The following is a 16631-nucleotide window of genomic DNA, read 5'->3' as shown; positions in this document are numbered from 1 at the left end:
TGTACAGAACTCTTGTCGTTTAGTGCATGCAGCGCCGTTATTGGCAAGTTGACGAACTACATCAAATTCGCGGGTCAGAGCAGTGAAAAGAGTTCGACGTGGGGAACCTAAGTTGATCCGGGTGAAAAAATCCGAAAATCCCCGGTTTCCCCCACCAGGAAACTCCAGTGCCGTGGGATAGTAACATCGGCTCATTTCCCACGATCTGCTATCCCCCTCCATTCAGCATTCGCCTCACCCACTCTGACGCTTTCATCTTCTCCGAAATCAAACAAAAGGTCCTCGCTCAGGCAGGGGTCGTATTACGAAGACCTTAGATTCGAAAAAAATATCAAGTTACACGAGAACAATAAAGACGTGCCTCACGCCCCCCTTTTCTAACCCACTGACCTTTTTCTGCCTACCTGCTTCGAAGTTCCTCATTTCTGGAGCTCAACTGCTGCATGAGTACCGTGGGATAGTAACATTAGTGCATTTCCCAAGATCTGCTATCCCCCTCTGAGGCTTTCCTCTTCTCCGAAATAAAAAAAAGGTCCCAGCTCGCGCAGGAATCATATTACGAAGACCTTAGCTTCGAAAAAAATATCAAGTTCCGCGAGAAAAATAAAAACGTGTCTCGCGCCTACCCCCTTTTCTCACCCACTGACCTTTTTCAGCCTACCTGCTTCAAATTTCCCCCTTTCTGGAGGTCAACTACGGCATGAGTCATCTACTAGCCCGAAAGGTGTCTAACAATGACTTTCGGCAATTATTATTACACCTTTATTGGATTGAAATATTAGTAATGTGCGCGTAATTTAAAAAAGAACAAGACCAAAGGCGACGCATTTCTGACTTTATTTAAGCATTTTACGCGAGGAAATAAATGTCAAAATAGGACGGAGGCTTGGCATTCTGGTGAGACTCGATATGAGCAGCAGCGCTTCTCGGAAGTTTGTGGTATTTTTTTCCGAAAACATATATCAAGTTACAATTTATGAGTGGTGCTATAAATCTTTATTGTTACAGTCCCAGACGAAGGAATATTTTCTCAGGATATTTGGTTTCTCCCTGATAGCAATTCCAATTCATCTTCTTATCTCGTGAGAACTCCCAAAGATGGACTGAAAATAATTGAAGAAAATCCGGTGGAGAAGAGCTTGTATTTTACAAAATGCCTCAGATTGTCAGCTAGCACTTGGCAGCAGGAGTGGGGGTAAAGCGATGTTAGTTGAATTAATTATATGCCCAATTGTTTCCATAAAATTAAAATATTCCATTAATCAGCTAAATTCCTGTTCGAATCCTTTGAAGGAAATCAAAATTACTCCCCAAAATCTTGTGTACCTGCTGCATAGGCAACCGAGTCAAACATTCCAGCATTCATCATTTAGTATTCGAGCAATGATTTAATATTCGAATTCGATATTCGAGTTCGAGAAATCTGCTATTCGACCCATCTCTATAATAATTCACCCGGTGTTTTTCAGCAAAATTTACACAATATGTATGGTGGCCAGAGATGATTAGGTATTCACTTGTAGGCTTAACCTTATGATACTTACCAGGGACGGTCGGATCGGATACCTCAGATCCAAATATCCACGAATAATGCCCTTCACCTTAATGTGCTTCAGATCCAAATTCGTCAAAAAAATTGAATCTGAATCCGAAATTTCCAATCAATGCTTTCGTGAATGCAACATCCCATAAGAGGGATTAGAAAGAGTTCCAATCTTCTCTTCGCATATGCCGTTGCGCTACGATGCTTGCCCTACTGATGAACATTTTTTTTAAAGCTCTCATAGGAGTATTCCAATAGAATTTCAGCTGTGGGAAATTTTAAAGCAAAACACGACAGGCAAATGGCATGAATCTTCCTAAGAGATTGGACAGCAATCAGGGAAATCTCAGTGCCTTAAGATAATAGCCACGGCATAGATTTCACAAAATTACCCCCGGCCCTCCATCAGCCCATGTCTGTGACTTTTTTTCCTTTCCGAGACTCCACGGACCATAAATCACTCGCCTCAAAGGAAAATATCAAGTTATGCGGGAGCAATCAAAACTTGTTTCATCCCTACCCCGTCTCACCAGCTGACCTTGTTCGGTCTCCCAGTTTCTGGAGCCCAAATGCTTGGTGAGTCACCTACTGAGCCCGAAGATATCTCGATAGCTTTCAGCAGTTGTATGATTGTATGACACGCACGAGGTTCAAAAAAGAATGACACCTAACACGATGCGTATCTGACAGCATTTAAGTTTTTTAAGCTCTAATTGATTGACAGAAAGATTTATAGTTACAATAAGGCTACTAATATTCAAAATAGTCCAAACAGCATAATTTCGGAAGAAACAAGCATAGCATGAGCGCATTCAAACAAGACAAGAGGGACTGGAAACTTCAGGCAACTCAAACTGCGTACATCACATTGCTGTTCCTTTGCCCCTTTGCTTTGAAGGCAACAACGTCACATGGAAGATCTGACGTGTTCTACCCTTTCTCCTTCGCCTGTAGCCTCGTTGCGTGTAAGACAGAGGGAGCGCACTCCTTCCCCTCGACCCCTCCTTCAGCGCTCTCCACTTATAAGCGTTTCCGATTTCTTCTATCCACCTTTTAGTCCAACAATGTACACACTCGTTTGAATTTTTTTAAACAGCAGGTTTAGACACAAATATAATTTTCAATTGTAATAACCCTTAAATAGCGTCTGAAGATGATTTTTGAGAAAAATCAGGCCCTTAGCGTAATGGAAATTACTCGGCAAAACAGTTGTGGACTATTGACCAGGAATTGTCCTTCAAAATTGCGTGTTTCTCTACGCTTGATAAGCGATTACTATATGCTTTATAAATGCTACGGTATGCCCACTCGTAGCACGTAGCATTAAATTCAGCGTGCCCTCCGGAGCGAAATACCCCACGCGATCTTTTCCATGTTCACCACTGAGGTACCAATATGATGGCACGATGCTTACGAGTAAGAAATGCAAGCAGGAGCATTGTAAAAATACGTCACTAAGGGAGAAATTCCCCTGCCTCCTGCTTGTTTTTGACCTTGGTTTTTAGATGACTGACTCACGCTGTAAACCAAGGCCACTCGGTTCCTCTTGGGCTTGCGACCGGGGAAAGGGAGGAGGGGAAGATAAGAAGTTTGTGTAAGAGGCGCACCCCCAATTCCGGCTGCAATTTCTGGGAAAAACTGTGCACCTCTTACGCTAGCTTATACGGTAGTTTTCAATTAAAGTTTATTTTTCTCATTTTTAAATTATATATGAGCAGTTTTTTTGTTAGGGTTCATGCCAACTTTCCATTTTTGATATTCTGCATTTTCAGTTTGAATTTTTTTTACTTCTCTGACTTTATATGAATCACAAAGCACTTGAACTCAGGGAAATAATGTAGTAAAGTGCAAATAGGTACTCTGTGAAATAGAATTTATTTATTCGAGCTGTGAAACAATCTCCAATCACAATTCAAAGAGAAAAGAAAGTGTAAAATATAAGCAGTCTTTGCTGAAAATTTTGAGATTATTAAAAATCACATAAATCAGCATAAATATTGGAACCTATGCTTGGCTTGCCATTATTGCAGTGCGCTGCCCTAATTTCCACACCCTTCTCACTTGCTCACCTGGTTCTGGTTGGCCAAGTTTTGCCAAATCTATGCCATGTCGCTCTCATTCTGTAGAATGTATAAAAAAAAAACAGGCCACCTCACCACACAAACGCAGCAATGCAGTCAACTACTCTTTTCACCTTTTTGCTGTGCCTCTGAAGTTTTTCTCATACTTCCTAGTCCCTAGTCTTAATTCCCTGACTGATGTGAAACATGTCAATACAGTAGACCTCAATTACCTCAAGGGGACAAAATTTTGGCACTAAAAAGTATAGCAGGTGGAATTGAAGAGTTTAAAAAGCCTGGGATTTCCCAATGGATAATTGAATAATTGTGTCAACTCAAAAGAGTAATCCTGTATTTAGCCATACATATATGCCACCACACAGTACTCAACTGCAAGCAAGTCATCTAAATGAATTTTTAAGTGTTGTTGAGCATTAAAAGAATTAAGAATTAGGATTTAATCCTCTATACAAAACAATTTAAGATGCTCTAATATTTGATTGCTAATTTCTTTTGATGTGTGGTTTTCATATCAAAGCATGGTGGTTACGTGATTATTGCATTTCAAAAACAGGTCCGAGTGGGAATGTTAAGATTTCTATGAAAAAATTAGTAACTTTTAGGTTTTAGCAGACAATGTCGGTTTTTCCCATTTTGACAGTGCAGGTGGTGCCATCCTTTAGCCTACACAGTACTACATATATGCAATGTGAAGTGTTTTATATTCCTTAGTTGATTTTTTTAACAAACAAAAAGAGTTGTTAAGGTTGATTGAATGGAGTGAGGAATAAAGAATAATTCCTTACTTATTTTAATTAATTAGTAACTTAATTCATTAAGCATTTTAGTCTACATCAAATTACGGTCTCAACATTTTTCTTCCCCTTAAAAAATAGGTGTTCCAAAAATGGAAATATAATTCTTTCACAGAAATACCTAAATAAATTCTCTGCAATGATAGAATAATAACAATATCTGGGGTTGTGCTGAAATTTTGGTCTCAGTTCTACTATTACTCTTCTGGATGTCAACCCATACAATATGGCTAAACAGCTTTCATATGAGCAGCTTCACCATTATATCCCTTGATTACCTAAATGACTAAAATTATACTGAACGAGAAGTCTACTCGGCCACGTAGCATAGACTTATTAGTCTGTGACCAGTATTTTTCTTTTAAAAATAGAAAGTGTGTGTTTTTACATCATTGATGGGAATATTTTGTAGAAGCCAGGAGATTCAATTGTAATGGTTTAAGCAGAGGTGGGCAAAGGATTTTTTCATAAATTACATCTGCCCAATAAATTAATCTATTACATGAAGGATTATAAAGCAAGTGTTAAAATGGATTCTGAATTGAAAAAATTATTACCAATGCTAAGAATAAGAGTTCTATAACATATCTTGAGATTTTATGATAAAAGTTTGCGTTTACATTTGATTTTTCAGTGATTGGGTCTTTGAAGCCAATGAGTAAGCATGCGCAGTGACAATAGTTTTTGTGACAAAGTGATCACCAAACTCTCTTCCTTTCAATTTTGATTTGTGGGGATGAGAGCAATGAGGAACACAAAATATGTGAGTGCAAAGATGAGAAAGGCAAGACGATCGATAACGACGAGAAACATGGCCCTCTCGCCAAAGACTCCTTGGTCCTCCTCGTTCGATTCCTTCCCATTGTCAATGAGGGTGGCACCATCTCCCCTCACCACAGCACTCTGAAAAACAGATAAAAGATCATCCAATCAAATTCCTCATCTTTCTTGGAACATAAGCAGAGAGCCTAGCATGCTGGAACATTCATCAAGTAACCGTGCTTTCATATTCATTTAATTAAGAGAGGACTTCTCAGACCTAATTCAGCAAGATCCAATAATGATGCAATTTAAGACCCCACTCACTGTGGTTCCATTTGTTGCCTCAAGAGTCAATGAAATCGTGCTATGAATGACCATGATATGTGACTGGGAATTTTGAAACCAACACTCACTTTGGAGTTGAGTTGTCCGAGACACAGGATCAGTTGAATCCTTTGATTCTGGATGACATCAAATAGCTTGCTATACCAAGTGGGATTCCTCGGAGTGGTGCTTGGAGTTGAGGTTGGCAAGGAGAGTCTCAAGAGGATAACACTCAGAATCAAGGCAGCGCCTGTGAGCACCAGGGAATCACGGAAAAAGAGAACTGTCGGGGAGAAAGGATTAAATTTAATTACTGTCCGGTTGAATTCATGCTGAAACCCAGCTAGCCCATTTATGTATTTAAAATGCACTTCTTTTCCATGAAAATGTGCCCCACTAAAGATATAATACATACACATATTTTACGCAAACGTGGATTTTACATTGGCATTTGATATACCGTATTTGCACGAATCTAAGATGAACACGATTCTAAGATTCTTTTTGGAACTCCACTATGGGGAAAAATTTTTTCTAGGGGAAAACGTTCGATGCGGGGATGTTTGGCTAGGTTGTCTATGTCCCAGGAACCGCAGGATTTTTGGCGCATAAAGACAGGAATAGTGGTACTTTATCGAGACTCTTAGGTCTTATTGTTGATTCGACTAATAGTTTCTTCGGAGGGGCCATGGTCCGAAGACAAATAAAATTAAACTAGTGAAAATGAAACCTGACTTCATTAAACCCACACGGAAAACACTCGGTGGTATAAAGGCAAGCCACCCTGGAAAGTATGTAACCACTCATACGAGCTATGCTATCGCGTTCGGCGTACACAGAGCATACTGCAGAGGGTGAAGCATGACCATATGACTGCGCCATGAAATTTTTTGTCCCAAAGATACCCATTCTTTTCTAATTAGCGTAGCGCCAGATGGGCGGATGAATTCGGATTGTTAGTAGGGAGGAACAAAATATCCTGAGAAGATATCCCTTCGTCAGTAACTCTGACAAGTGAGACTTATGGTGTAACTCGTAAATTGACAACTGATAATAACCTGATATCCTGTTTTCGGAAAAAATGCCGCATTAACTGCCGAGAAGCTCACCTACGAGGATATAGACTCCCCACAAATCACCATCGTATGTTTCTAGCTAGTTCCTTGCTTAAAAATACTTAAATAACGTTAGAAATGCGTCGTGTTTGGCCTCGTTCTTTTTTGAATTACGAGCACATTGCAAATATTTCAGCCTAATAAAAGTGTAATACCAATTGCCGAAATTCATTGTTAGACACCTTTTGAGCTATAGGTGATTCATGCTGCGGTTGACCTCCAGAAACTGGGAACTTTGAAGCAGGTAGGCTGAAAAAGGTCAGTGAGTGAGAAAAAGGGGGGGGGCGTAAAACACGTTTCCATTGTTCTCATGTAACTTGATATTTTTTCGAAGCTAAGGTCTTCGTAATACGATCCCTGCGCTAGCTGGGACCTTTTGTTTGATTTTGGAGAAGAGGAAAGCATCAGAGGGGGGAGGCGAGTGCTGAATGGAGGGGGATAGCGGATCTTGGGAAATGCGCTTATGTTACTATCCCGCGGCTTTGAGCTTCTCCCAATGGTAGTTTCATTTCGTGGGGAAGATTTAATCTATGTGCCTGTCGTTATTAGCCATAAATTTGTATTTATTTCGTCTCATTTTCGTCAAAAGATGGATGCGGGAAAATTATACATCGGGACCACGATCTTCAAACGATCAATGCAGGAAAACGATACTTCGGAGATGCGAGAAAAAATTACATTGCCTTTATAGAACTTTATTTGGCACCAGAAACGGCGAACGATGAATGCGGGAAAATGATCAATACGGGTACGATAGATTGGGGTTCCACTGAGTAACTTTTCTTTTGAAAGCGGCAGTCTAATAACTTCTTTTCTCTGCCATCGTAATACTCTGAAAGGCACGGAATCACAACTGAATCAATCTCTCTAATCAGAGGCAAATCATGTTGCCTTCTTACCGTTGCTCTGAGAAAAATGCAACGACTTTGTAGCAGTTCATTCCGCGATGCCATTGAGGCTTTAACGTTACAATTTAGGTAAATTGTAACCAATCACACAAACATTTTGTGAGTTGATCGAGCTTTAACTTGAATGGAGCCGAACCCAGGGTAAAGCAGGCAATCTCGCGGACACGGCAGAAATGCACCCGGCAACTGATCGGCACGCACCGAATCTTTGCCTGCTGCCCAAAAATAGAAAATGTTTTTTTTTTACTTGAACGCAAAATTAAATATGCTAAATTACTGTGTCAGCTATTTTATGACGTTGATTTTTCGTTGTATAGCTATCAGGTGGCAAACTCAGGTGTCCATAATTTTTCCAACGTAAATTATGCAACCCGATTGACGTCGAGAATTTTGCATCCGATTGTAAGACGAACCCTCTTTTCTGCAGGAGTTGGGAGGGAAAAAAACCTCGTCTTAGATTCGTGCAAATACGGTAATCTCTCTACAGAGTATGGGATTGCTGTGGAATCCAATTAAATTATATGATAATGTGTCCACTATAAGAATAATAATATATATTTATTCATCACATTTCAAATGAAATGTATTGCACAATTATTCAATGTACTACAACAGACATCCTTAACATAGAATACATGTTAAGAGAATAAATACATTATAGAACAATAATACAAAGAAGTATGAATAGTTATTTGAAACACAGAGAGTCAAACATATGGAATGAAAATCAAATATGTACCAACAATTTATAATTTAAATATTTAAATGAAAAATATTTAATTATTAATGGTAACATACACTGAAATTTGTACCATAAAGATGTAAAACATGCTGGTTGGGCACAACAGGACATTCTGTAAGAAATTTTCTACACTTGAAAAATATCAATACCTGTGGATATATGTATTATTAAAATCTCCAGGTACCCTGCACATGGCAGATATAAGTGAAGGTAATAGGGAAGTGCACTAATTTTTTTTTATTGCTGAATTTGAAAGTTTAGCCTAAAAAAGAAACATTAGTGTAGCCACTTTTATTTCCTGCATCTGGGGTATGCACTTTAAAACGTTTTGAAAGTCTGAAAATTTCATGTTGCGCTGAAACACAGTGCCTCCATCTTGATTGAGATGTGACGTCACAAGGCAGTAGTCACCAGTGGAGTATCGCTGTATTCCGTCGACTTATTTAGTGCGGCGAGAGTTTCCGGGAATCGGTGGAGTTTGCTTCCTAAAAATGTCGTCTAGTACGGAAAACATGAATTCAAAATATAATTATAAATGATTTTTTGTTCCAAATTTCATCTCGACATCGAAACAAAAGCCTGGAGAAGATATTCATTCCCGTGCCTTAAGCACAAGCCATACGGAATAAATGGGTCAAGGCTGCTCCTGACTCTTACCTATCGATGATATTCTGTTTTGAAGATCATTTGAAGGTATTGTAAGATCAAATTGATATTTATATTATAATAATTTACGTAATAGGTACCTCAGTCACATCATAAAGTGTGTTGAGTCAAAATATAGCGTCTTCCGCGTAGACCTACGTAATTTATAAACTGAAAGTAGTTTGGTTAAAGAATTATGGCGCGACTGTTTTTTTTACACGACCGGGCAAAATGCGTACTTTGCCCATGATATGTGCATATATGATAACAAACGATTTTTGTTAAAGTTAATCTTTATTTGTTGAAATTAGTACATTTATTGGTGATACAGATATAAAGGTACACGGCAGGTCACGCGGCGTAATTTGTACTCCACTGGTGACGGGTTCATCTTGCTGATCTAAAAAATTAGCTACAATACCTCAAACTTTGAAAACTCGCAATATAGGCAGTCAAAGTAAATTGTAGGAATACACGATACCATTCTAGCCCAGAATGTACGTACAATGTTGAAATCCTTGGTTTTCAAAGATTGACGTATTTTATACGCCAGCTCGCCCGGTCCAGGGTTATCAACTTTTATTTCATCCTATTTGTTAATTGAAATTATATTTCGGAATGGTTCTTCTAGCACTGCTACTGAGGTAAACTGGTAGGTACTGAGTACAAGGTACTGAGGTAGGTACTGAGTAAGTAAACTCCCTTTGGAGTAATTTGAATTACAAGTGTTCGAGATATATGACATTTTATATTTGTTTTGTGTTCTTATTAATTATGTCTGTACGCATATTGTTGCTTGCCGCGAGTCTTTAATGGTATGTGCTCTTGCAAGAGTGGTTTTCATTTTTAATGTGGAAGTTTGTCAGTATAAGCAAAGAAAAAATTAACATTTTAGCGCACACCAACCCTTGTAGTCATCGTATCTCTGCGTTTGTAATGACACTGCTAAAATACCTAAACGCCATTATGATGATAAAAAACTCATGTCAATGATTGCTGCAATTATAATTGATGATAGACTTGATGCCGTATGATCACAATGAAGACAACAAAAAATAATGCCATGACGTAGTCTTGAACCCTGGTCCTTAGGGTGGGAATCTTTCCTTGAAATCGTACACGCTACTACTACCTCAACCGACCCATTGGAGAACGGAGGATATTTTGAATTTATATATATGACTTGTGAAAAGTAACGCATGAAAATTAATTAATTACAGCCTAACTAAGGCCCTAATTGAAAAAGATGGAGCAAGGTATGTGGTCTCCCCTTGTTAGCCTTAATGTCTCGCATTTCTATGGAGCGTTGAACCTGTCCTCCTTTTTAAAAAATTCAGTGACCATAAATACATCAAAGTTTGGTATACCATTTATAAATCGTTGGAATTTTCCGTCTCCGAACCAAGATTATCTTTTCTTGAACCCATCCTGGACAGCGAACCATTGCAACAACCAGCCAGCACGGAAATAAGGCTAACATCCCATGATTCTAGTTGCGAAGGGCGAACGTTCCGGCCGGCGTGAATACATACGCAACGAATAGGTCTTGCAGCAAACGTCTGAAATAGGTTTATTAGTTTGACTCGGTTCTTGCAAAAAAAGTTTTGGCATGATAAACGGCATTGCGCCAAAATATACCCAGCGAAAAATAAATACCATCATCTATTTATTAAAGATTCAATGTGCTAATCGTACTACTCTTTCCAAACTTGAAGTTGACACGTAAATGAATATTAATATATTACGCAATGATGAAGTCATTTACTCAAAAGAGAAGCAGCCACATATATATTCTGAAGATATTTTATGACAGCAAAAAACGGATACCCTCAAATTCTGTAATTTTTCTATGCAATAATAGTGGTAGAACTAAACGGCGTAGAAGCTGCCTTCTGCTACTACCTTGTGACGTCACGGCCAATATTCAACATGGACACCCGTTTTAGCGGCCTTTGAATTTTTCCATATTTTGGACGGTCATCTCGAATCAAGTATTCACTATTAGGATTTAAACTGTAGTTTTACGACATTATGTTATTCTGAACTCTAATTTAAAAAATGTGTTTGGTGCATTTGAAACACTAGTGTACTTCCCTATTGCAACAACTAAGTGGAAGATAAAATGGGTTCCGAGACCAAGAGTTCAAGTCAAGAACTTTTATACGATTAAATTTGACAGATTTGATCATTGACATGTTTTTTTAATTAGGCAAACTAGAACTATAATCTGTTTTCTCTTGTTATATAGTAAATTAAGATTAAGAATATATAGCATTTCTGCTTATGATCCACTCTTTCTTTCAATGTCAAATCTAAAAGCAAGCAAACCTATTATACAAGCTGGTGACAGTTCACTCTTATTCACAAACATTTCCATTGGTCATACAACCAGTTTCATTAGACAGCAGACATTTCAGGTAAAATATTAGCTAATTGGAATGATTATCTTTTGCTTCATCTTTGCCTTAATTCTAGAAACTATGAAGGTAAATATTTTGTAAAACAATCAAAAAATGTTAATGAATAAAATCATTAATGCATAAATTAATAACTTCCATAACTAATTGGAAATAAAGGAGTAAAACTTTGTCAGGTTCACTATTACATTATTATGGGCACGACCCGGGTTTCATAACACAGTTACATCTTCAGGTGACTGATCTTGCAAAATCAAGCCTTAAGTTATCTGTGATATTCCATAACTAAAGCAACACTGAATGCAAATAACAAACATTTCGAAAGTCTTATCTACCATGACAAAATTCATTCCTTTTTAGACTATGGAATTGTCATCTGGAGAAATGCTAGTGCAGCTACCAAGGCATTTTCTGTGCAAAAGAGGCTGCCAAATAATGTTAAGGGCTTACATAAGAATGGCAGGATGAGCATTATTCAGGGAACTCATGATAGTCAAAGCACACAGTGCATAGTTTCAAAACCACATGCTCCAGTCCACTAGAGTCATTCATGCTGTGTGGTATTCTTTCAGGCAGTGTGTTGTAATTCTCGCTGGGTGTACTTCCTGTATGTGGTTATTTTTATAATTGAGGATCCCAACAATGGCTTAAACAAGTAGAAAAAGGTTACAATGTCCAAGTGATGACAAAATATCGAAGAATTACTTGCAAGTGATTCAGATGAAAGTGTAAGTTTGGCAAGTGACAGAGAAGATTATATCAGTTAACTCTCTTACATGGACACACTATGGTTGATCCACTACTAAATCAAGGACGCTGTATTTGAATGGACAATCTTTTTTATTCTCCTGCTCTTGAAAGACTGCTGAAATGTAAATACAAGACTGACTTTGTTGGGATGTTGAAGTTGAACCGAAAGGACGTCCCAAAATAAGTAAAGGAGAAGAAACTGCAGAGGGACGAAACATGTGGCTACCATTCTGGGTTGTTTTCAAATGGAGGGGCAAAAAAATTGTCTCATTGAGCTTCACATACCACAATGATGAAACTGGAACAATATTGAAAGGCAAAAAGAGTCAGAAACGTGTTTGTGTGTTACATGGGTGGGGTGGACCTCAAGGACCAGTTACCTTATAGAAATAAAATGCCACAACAATTGGTATATCAAGTTATTTAGGAGAATATTGAATGCCACAGCCCTAAATTCATATGTAAATCATATTGTGTGCAGCTAGGGGAGGGAATATTGTTGAAATACGCAACTCCATATGACAATTTGTACAAGGCCATCACTCCTTAAACAATTGAGTGCCAAAACTCACTGAGAGACATTTTCTAACGAGAATTCCTGCAAACGGGAAGAAGTCAAAGCCTCGAGAAAGATGAGCATTTGAGTCTTCGTACATGGGAAAAGAGGAGAGAGCGTGCACTGACCGTGTGAGCAGTGTTCAGTGGCCTTATATGCTTGGAGTGCTTGGAAATATATCACACAAACCGGAATTACTAACGTAAAGTCATTTTAATATTTCCATATTGACTTTTGAAACAACAGACATAAGTACCTTTATGAAATGATTTGGTAATAATGGAAAACGGTCATAAAAATGGCTGAAGTCATGAATTTCCACGCAGGCAAAACGGGTACTCATATCCAATCAGTTATGAAATTATTAATCCTTTATCACTGAACTATATTTTATAATTATTTTTTTTTAAATACATGGCATATTAGAGATCTTGCAGTTCAATTGAAGCAAAATGTGAAACTGAAAATTTATCCATTGTGTTTAGAGAATGAGATACAAAAAAAATTAATATTTGTTCAAATTGTTTGAAAACTTAACATATAGTAATGCATTATTTTAAATACGATTACAAAAATTTGCAACAATACTGAGCATATATCATGAAATTAATAAATAATCGAATTGTAGCTTGCAAGGATGAGTCAGTTGTTAAATTTTTTCGGTTCTCGGTACCGGTCCGGTCCTCCCCCATCAGTTCTCGGTTCTTGATTACCTGGTTCTAAGGATGATTTCTTATTATCTGAATTAATGGTCAATTTAAATGAGCAACCACCAGAAATGAATGAAAATAATTTCACTTAAGATGCAAATTAGCAGGATAGCTCTGTATCCATAGTTTTATTTGCCAACAAAAAAGTTTAAATAACATGTTGTTAAAGAATGCATGGTCGAGAAATATGTCACATTACATCAGTCAGCCATTGGTTCTTTGGTTAAAAATTCAACATTTTTATCCCATCTGGATCTAATCTATTCCTTTTTTGGCAGAAATATTTCCTGCAGTACTGAAGAGGCGTTCACTGAAAACAGTAGTGGTCATAATGTCGATTTTGAAGGGCCGCATTATAATGGAGCAAGAGTGAAACTCCACCCAACTTCTGTCTGTTGGGGTTTCATTTTGTGTCGGCCATCAGCCTGACAAGGTTGGCAAGCGTTAGAAGGCATTGTTAAATGATCTTCTGTTCCTACACAATGACTATGTCCAACTGGTGCTTGTACACACCTTTATTAGAACTTAGCACACCATAACGACATGCTCTCCTCACAACAGGAAAAAACTAACTGTGTCAAACTTACACAACAAAAGACGCACGCTTTTACAATACAAAAAAAATGACTGCTCTCCAAGCAGAGAAAAACATTAGTTCTTCGATCTTGGATACACTATTAACAGGCATTGTTCATTTTTTTATTGTGTGAGTCAGTCGCGCAGTCGCACCAAGTAATGTAATGTGTGGTTCATAAAAGTTGTTCGCTCCTGCTTATTGTGTATTTTCATTGCCCACATCAACGCTACACTGCTAATCAGCCCACACTGTCGACATCATTCGTTAATTTGATGTAACTTGTGAGTCAGTTCAAAATATATTCTGAATTTTGCGATGCAGCTTGAATTGCTACTTTAATTGACAGCTTATTCACATGCTTCACTGCCACAGTTCTTATGACCTCAACAATAAACTGCTCAACACACTGGTACAGCGACATCATGGATAAACTGTGCTGCTGTGAGCTAATGCAAAATTGTAATGCAGTGTTGCATTCCGCAGGATCACTTTACAATACCTTATAAAAGGTTTTTCAACTTACGAACAAGTTCTCGGAACGTATCTTGCTCGTATGTCTAAGAATTACTGTATGTGTACGTTCAATGGTAAGATCACTTACACACGAAACAATATTCCGCCAGCCGCCATTCATGGCACGGCACACGGCGTTTCAGAGTCGTCTCATCTAAAAGCCGCCTGAATTTCACGCGTACAGTGACTGGCGAAAAGTCGTTCCGTTTGAAAGCAGTCCCAATGTAGCATTGAGTGTATTACATGCCTTACAAGGCCCATTGCCGGGCCGGATTGAAATGGGCGCCATGCCGTCAATTGCGCGATTCGACTCGTTTGAAGACATTCATAAAGACCACTGGTAAGTTAAAGATTGGCACTGTGCCATGGATTGGGCAGGCAAAAAGTTATTGGCTCGTTTGAAAGTGGCTACGGCTACATAAATGTTACTATGTTGGCAAGAGTGACAAACAGACAAACCCTTAGATGCATGTGGTAGTCAGCAACTCTCATAAGAAAAAAATGTGAATGCCATGAAATCGGAAAGTAATATATGTATATGCGTTTAAAATTTTTTTTTTTCACTTTTTGGCCTTTAATGCGCTGCAGACCATTTCAGCTTTGAGCACCAAATTCAAATCCTGGTCACTGTTCCGAGCCGGTTCCAAAGTACCAACTGCATGCAATCGGTTCTCCATACCAGTTCCACAGGCCAAGAACCAGCGGAACTGAGAACCGGGTACCGGAACCGACACATCTCTAGTAGCATGCCAAAAAGGCGAATCTCATCCTACCACTGGGATGGGATTCAATTAAATGTCTGCTGCGCTTGAGGGGTTAATGACTTTGGTACCATGGACAACTGAAACACAAAAGGAAGAAAAAAAAGGAGCACTTTATGCTTGGGGGTGGTTGTCCTAAGTGAATGCACAAGTTGAGAGAGGAGTGAGTGTCATCTCCTCTGGGAGATAATTCACAGTGTCTGGCGATCAAAACCGGGTCAGTATTTTGTAAATAAAATTGTGTGGAAATTTACCATTTTATTTTATCCCCTGGGAGGCTCCACGCTTTTCAGGGGAAGTCCTGCCTTTGGCCACACGAAGGTGGTTAATTTTTTTGTGAAAGACTGCTTGTGAACTCTGTATAGGTATTATACCCACCTATGAGTGGAGTGATGTCTCCATTGGAGGGAAGTTTTGCACCCAAATACTGCAAGTAGAGACAGTGGCAGAGGACAGAGACGGAGCACACAGCCAAACGCTCAGGAGCTTTCGGATCCAGCCAAAATGTTGAAAGAGTCAGAAGCGCCATAACTATACGAGAAAGATGAAACATGTGAGAAATTAGTGCTGCATCACTGGTAAGACTTTTCCTCATTATATTTTTAGGGCACTGATATTTCTAGGGTTGTCACAAGCCCCATTATGTGAATAGAAAGTTGAAAATTGGCCCGTTCAGTTCATCACATCCCCTTGGTTCCACTGGTATGTGAGCTTAAGTCTCAATCACACCATCATTTTTTCCATCCCTTGCAAATACCCTCCCATGATGGTGCAAAAATAACCACTTCATGTGATCATTTTCCCCAATGGCTCCGTTACATTCCGTTTCCATCATTTCAGCCAATCAGAATACACAGCCTCTAACAGCGATAGTACTGCCAAGTTTGGCTATTGATGGAATGAGAGTTGTAATCAGCGAGCAATATGGAAAAAGCGATCGATACAGGGGCGGCAGGGTGATTCAGAAAATGATGGGTGGACTGATCATTCTTTTTTGTACGTGAAGACCTGTCACTCCGAGGGATGATCAGAGGATTCAGCCTTTATAATAATCAGAAACAGACTGAAGCCAAAAGGAATTTGAGCATTGATAATTTTCTGTAAGTATGTACGCAGCAGTCAGCGCTCACATTGGCTTGGTGTTCATGCTTAGAGGGTGCTTAATGGTGCCAGCGTATACAAGGAATCACATTCAGTTGTGCCTCTCCACTGACATGCCTTGCCATGCTCCATGGGAAGTTGCACAGGCAATGTGAAATACAGCTACCATTCCCAGGCAATAGGAAGGCCTCGAGGGTGTCACAGGGTGACATGGACAGAGTGAAATAGATTTTCGATGAAGTAAGGGGTCGGATGGAAGGAAAAGTTGGACAAGGTTTTAGTCAGGGATATCTCTTGGCATTAGAAAGAATGAATATGGAACAGGGGACAAG

The 16631-nt window shown here is 38.9% G+C and overlaps 1 protein-coding gene across 1 annotated transcript in view; it reads right to left on the bottom strand.

Moving 5' to 3' along the window:
• Positions 1 to 3399: 3399 nt before the first annotated feature.
• Positions 3400 to 16631, bottom strand: part of LOC124165639 (acetylcholine receptor subunit alpha-type acr-16-like) — a 33207-nt gene continuing 19975 nt past the window's right edge. The window contains exons 7-9 of the mRNA XM_046543113.1: positions 15577 to 15729; positions 5594 to 5787; positions 3400 to 5321 (exon numbers count right to left, since the gene is read on the bottom strand). Of these exons, the coding sequence (XP_046399069.1) occupies positions 5136 to 5321; positions 5594 to 5787; positions 15577 to 15729 (533 nt within the window). The 3' untranslated portion in view covers positions 3400 to 5135. The remainder of the gene's footprint in view (positions 5322 to 5593; positions 5788 to 15576; positions 15730 to 16631) is intronic.

This window comes from Ischnura elegans, chromosome 9 (assembly GCF_921293095.1).
Source record: "Ischnura elegans chromosome 9, ioIscEleg1.1, whole genome shotgun sequence".
Classification (NCBI taxonomy): domain Eukaryota; kingdom Metazoa; phylum Arthropoda; class Insecta; order Odonata; family Coenagrionidae; genus Ischnura; species Ischnura elegans.
This window is presented reverse-complemented; position numbering and strand designations above follow the sequence as displayed.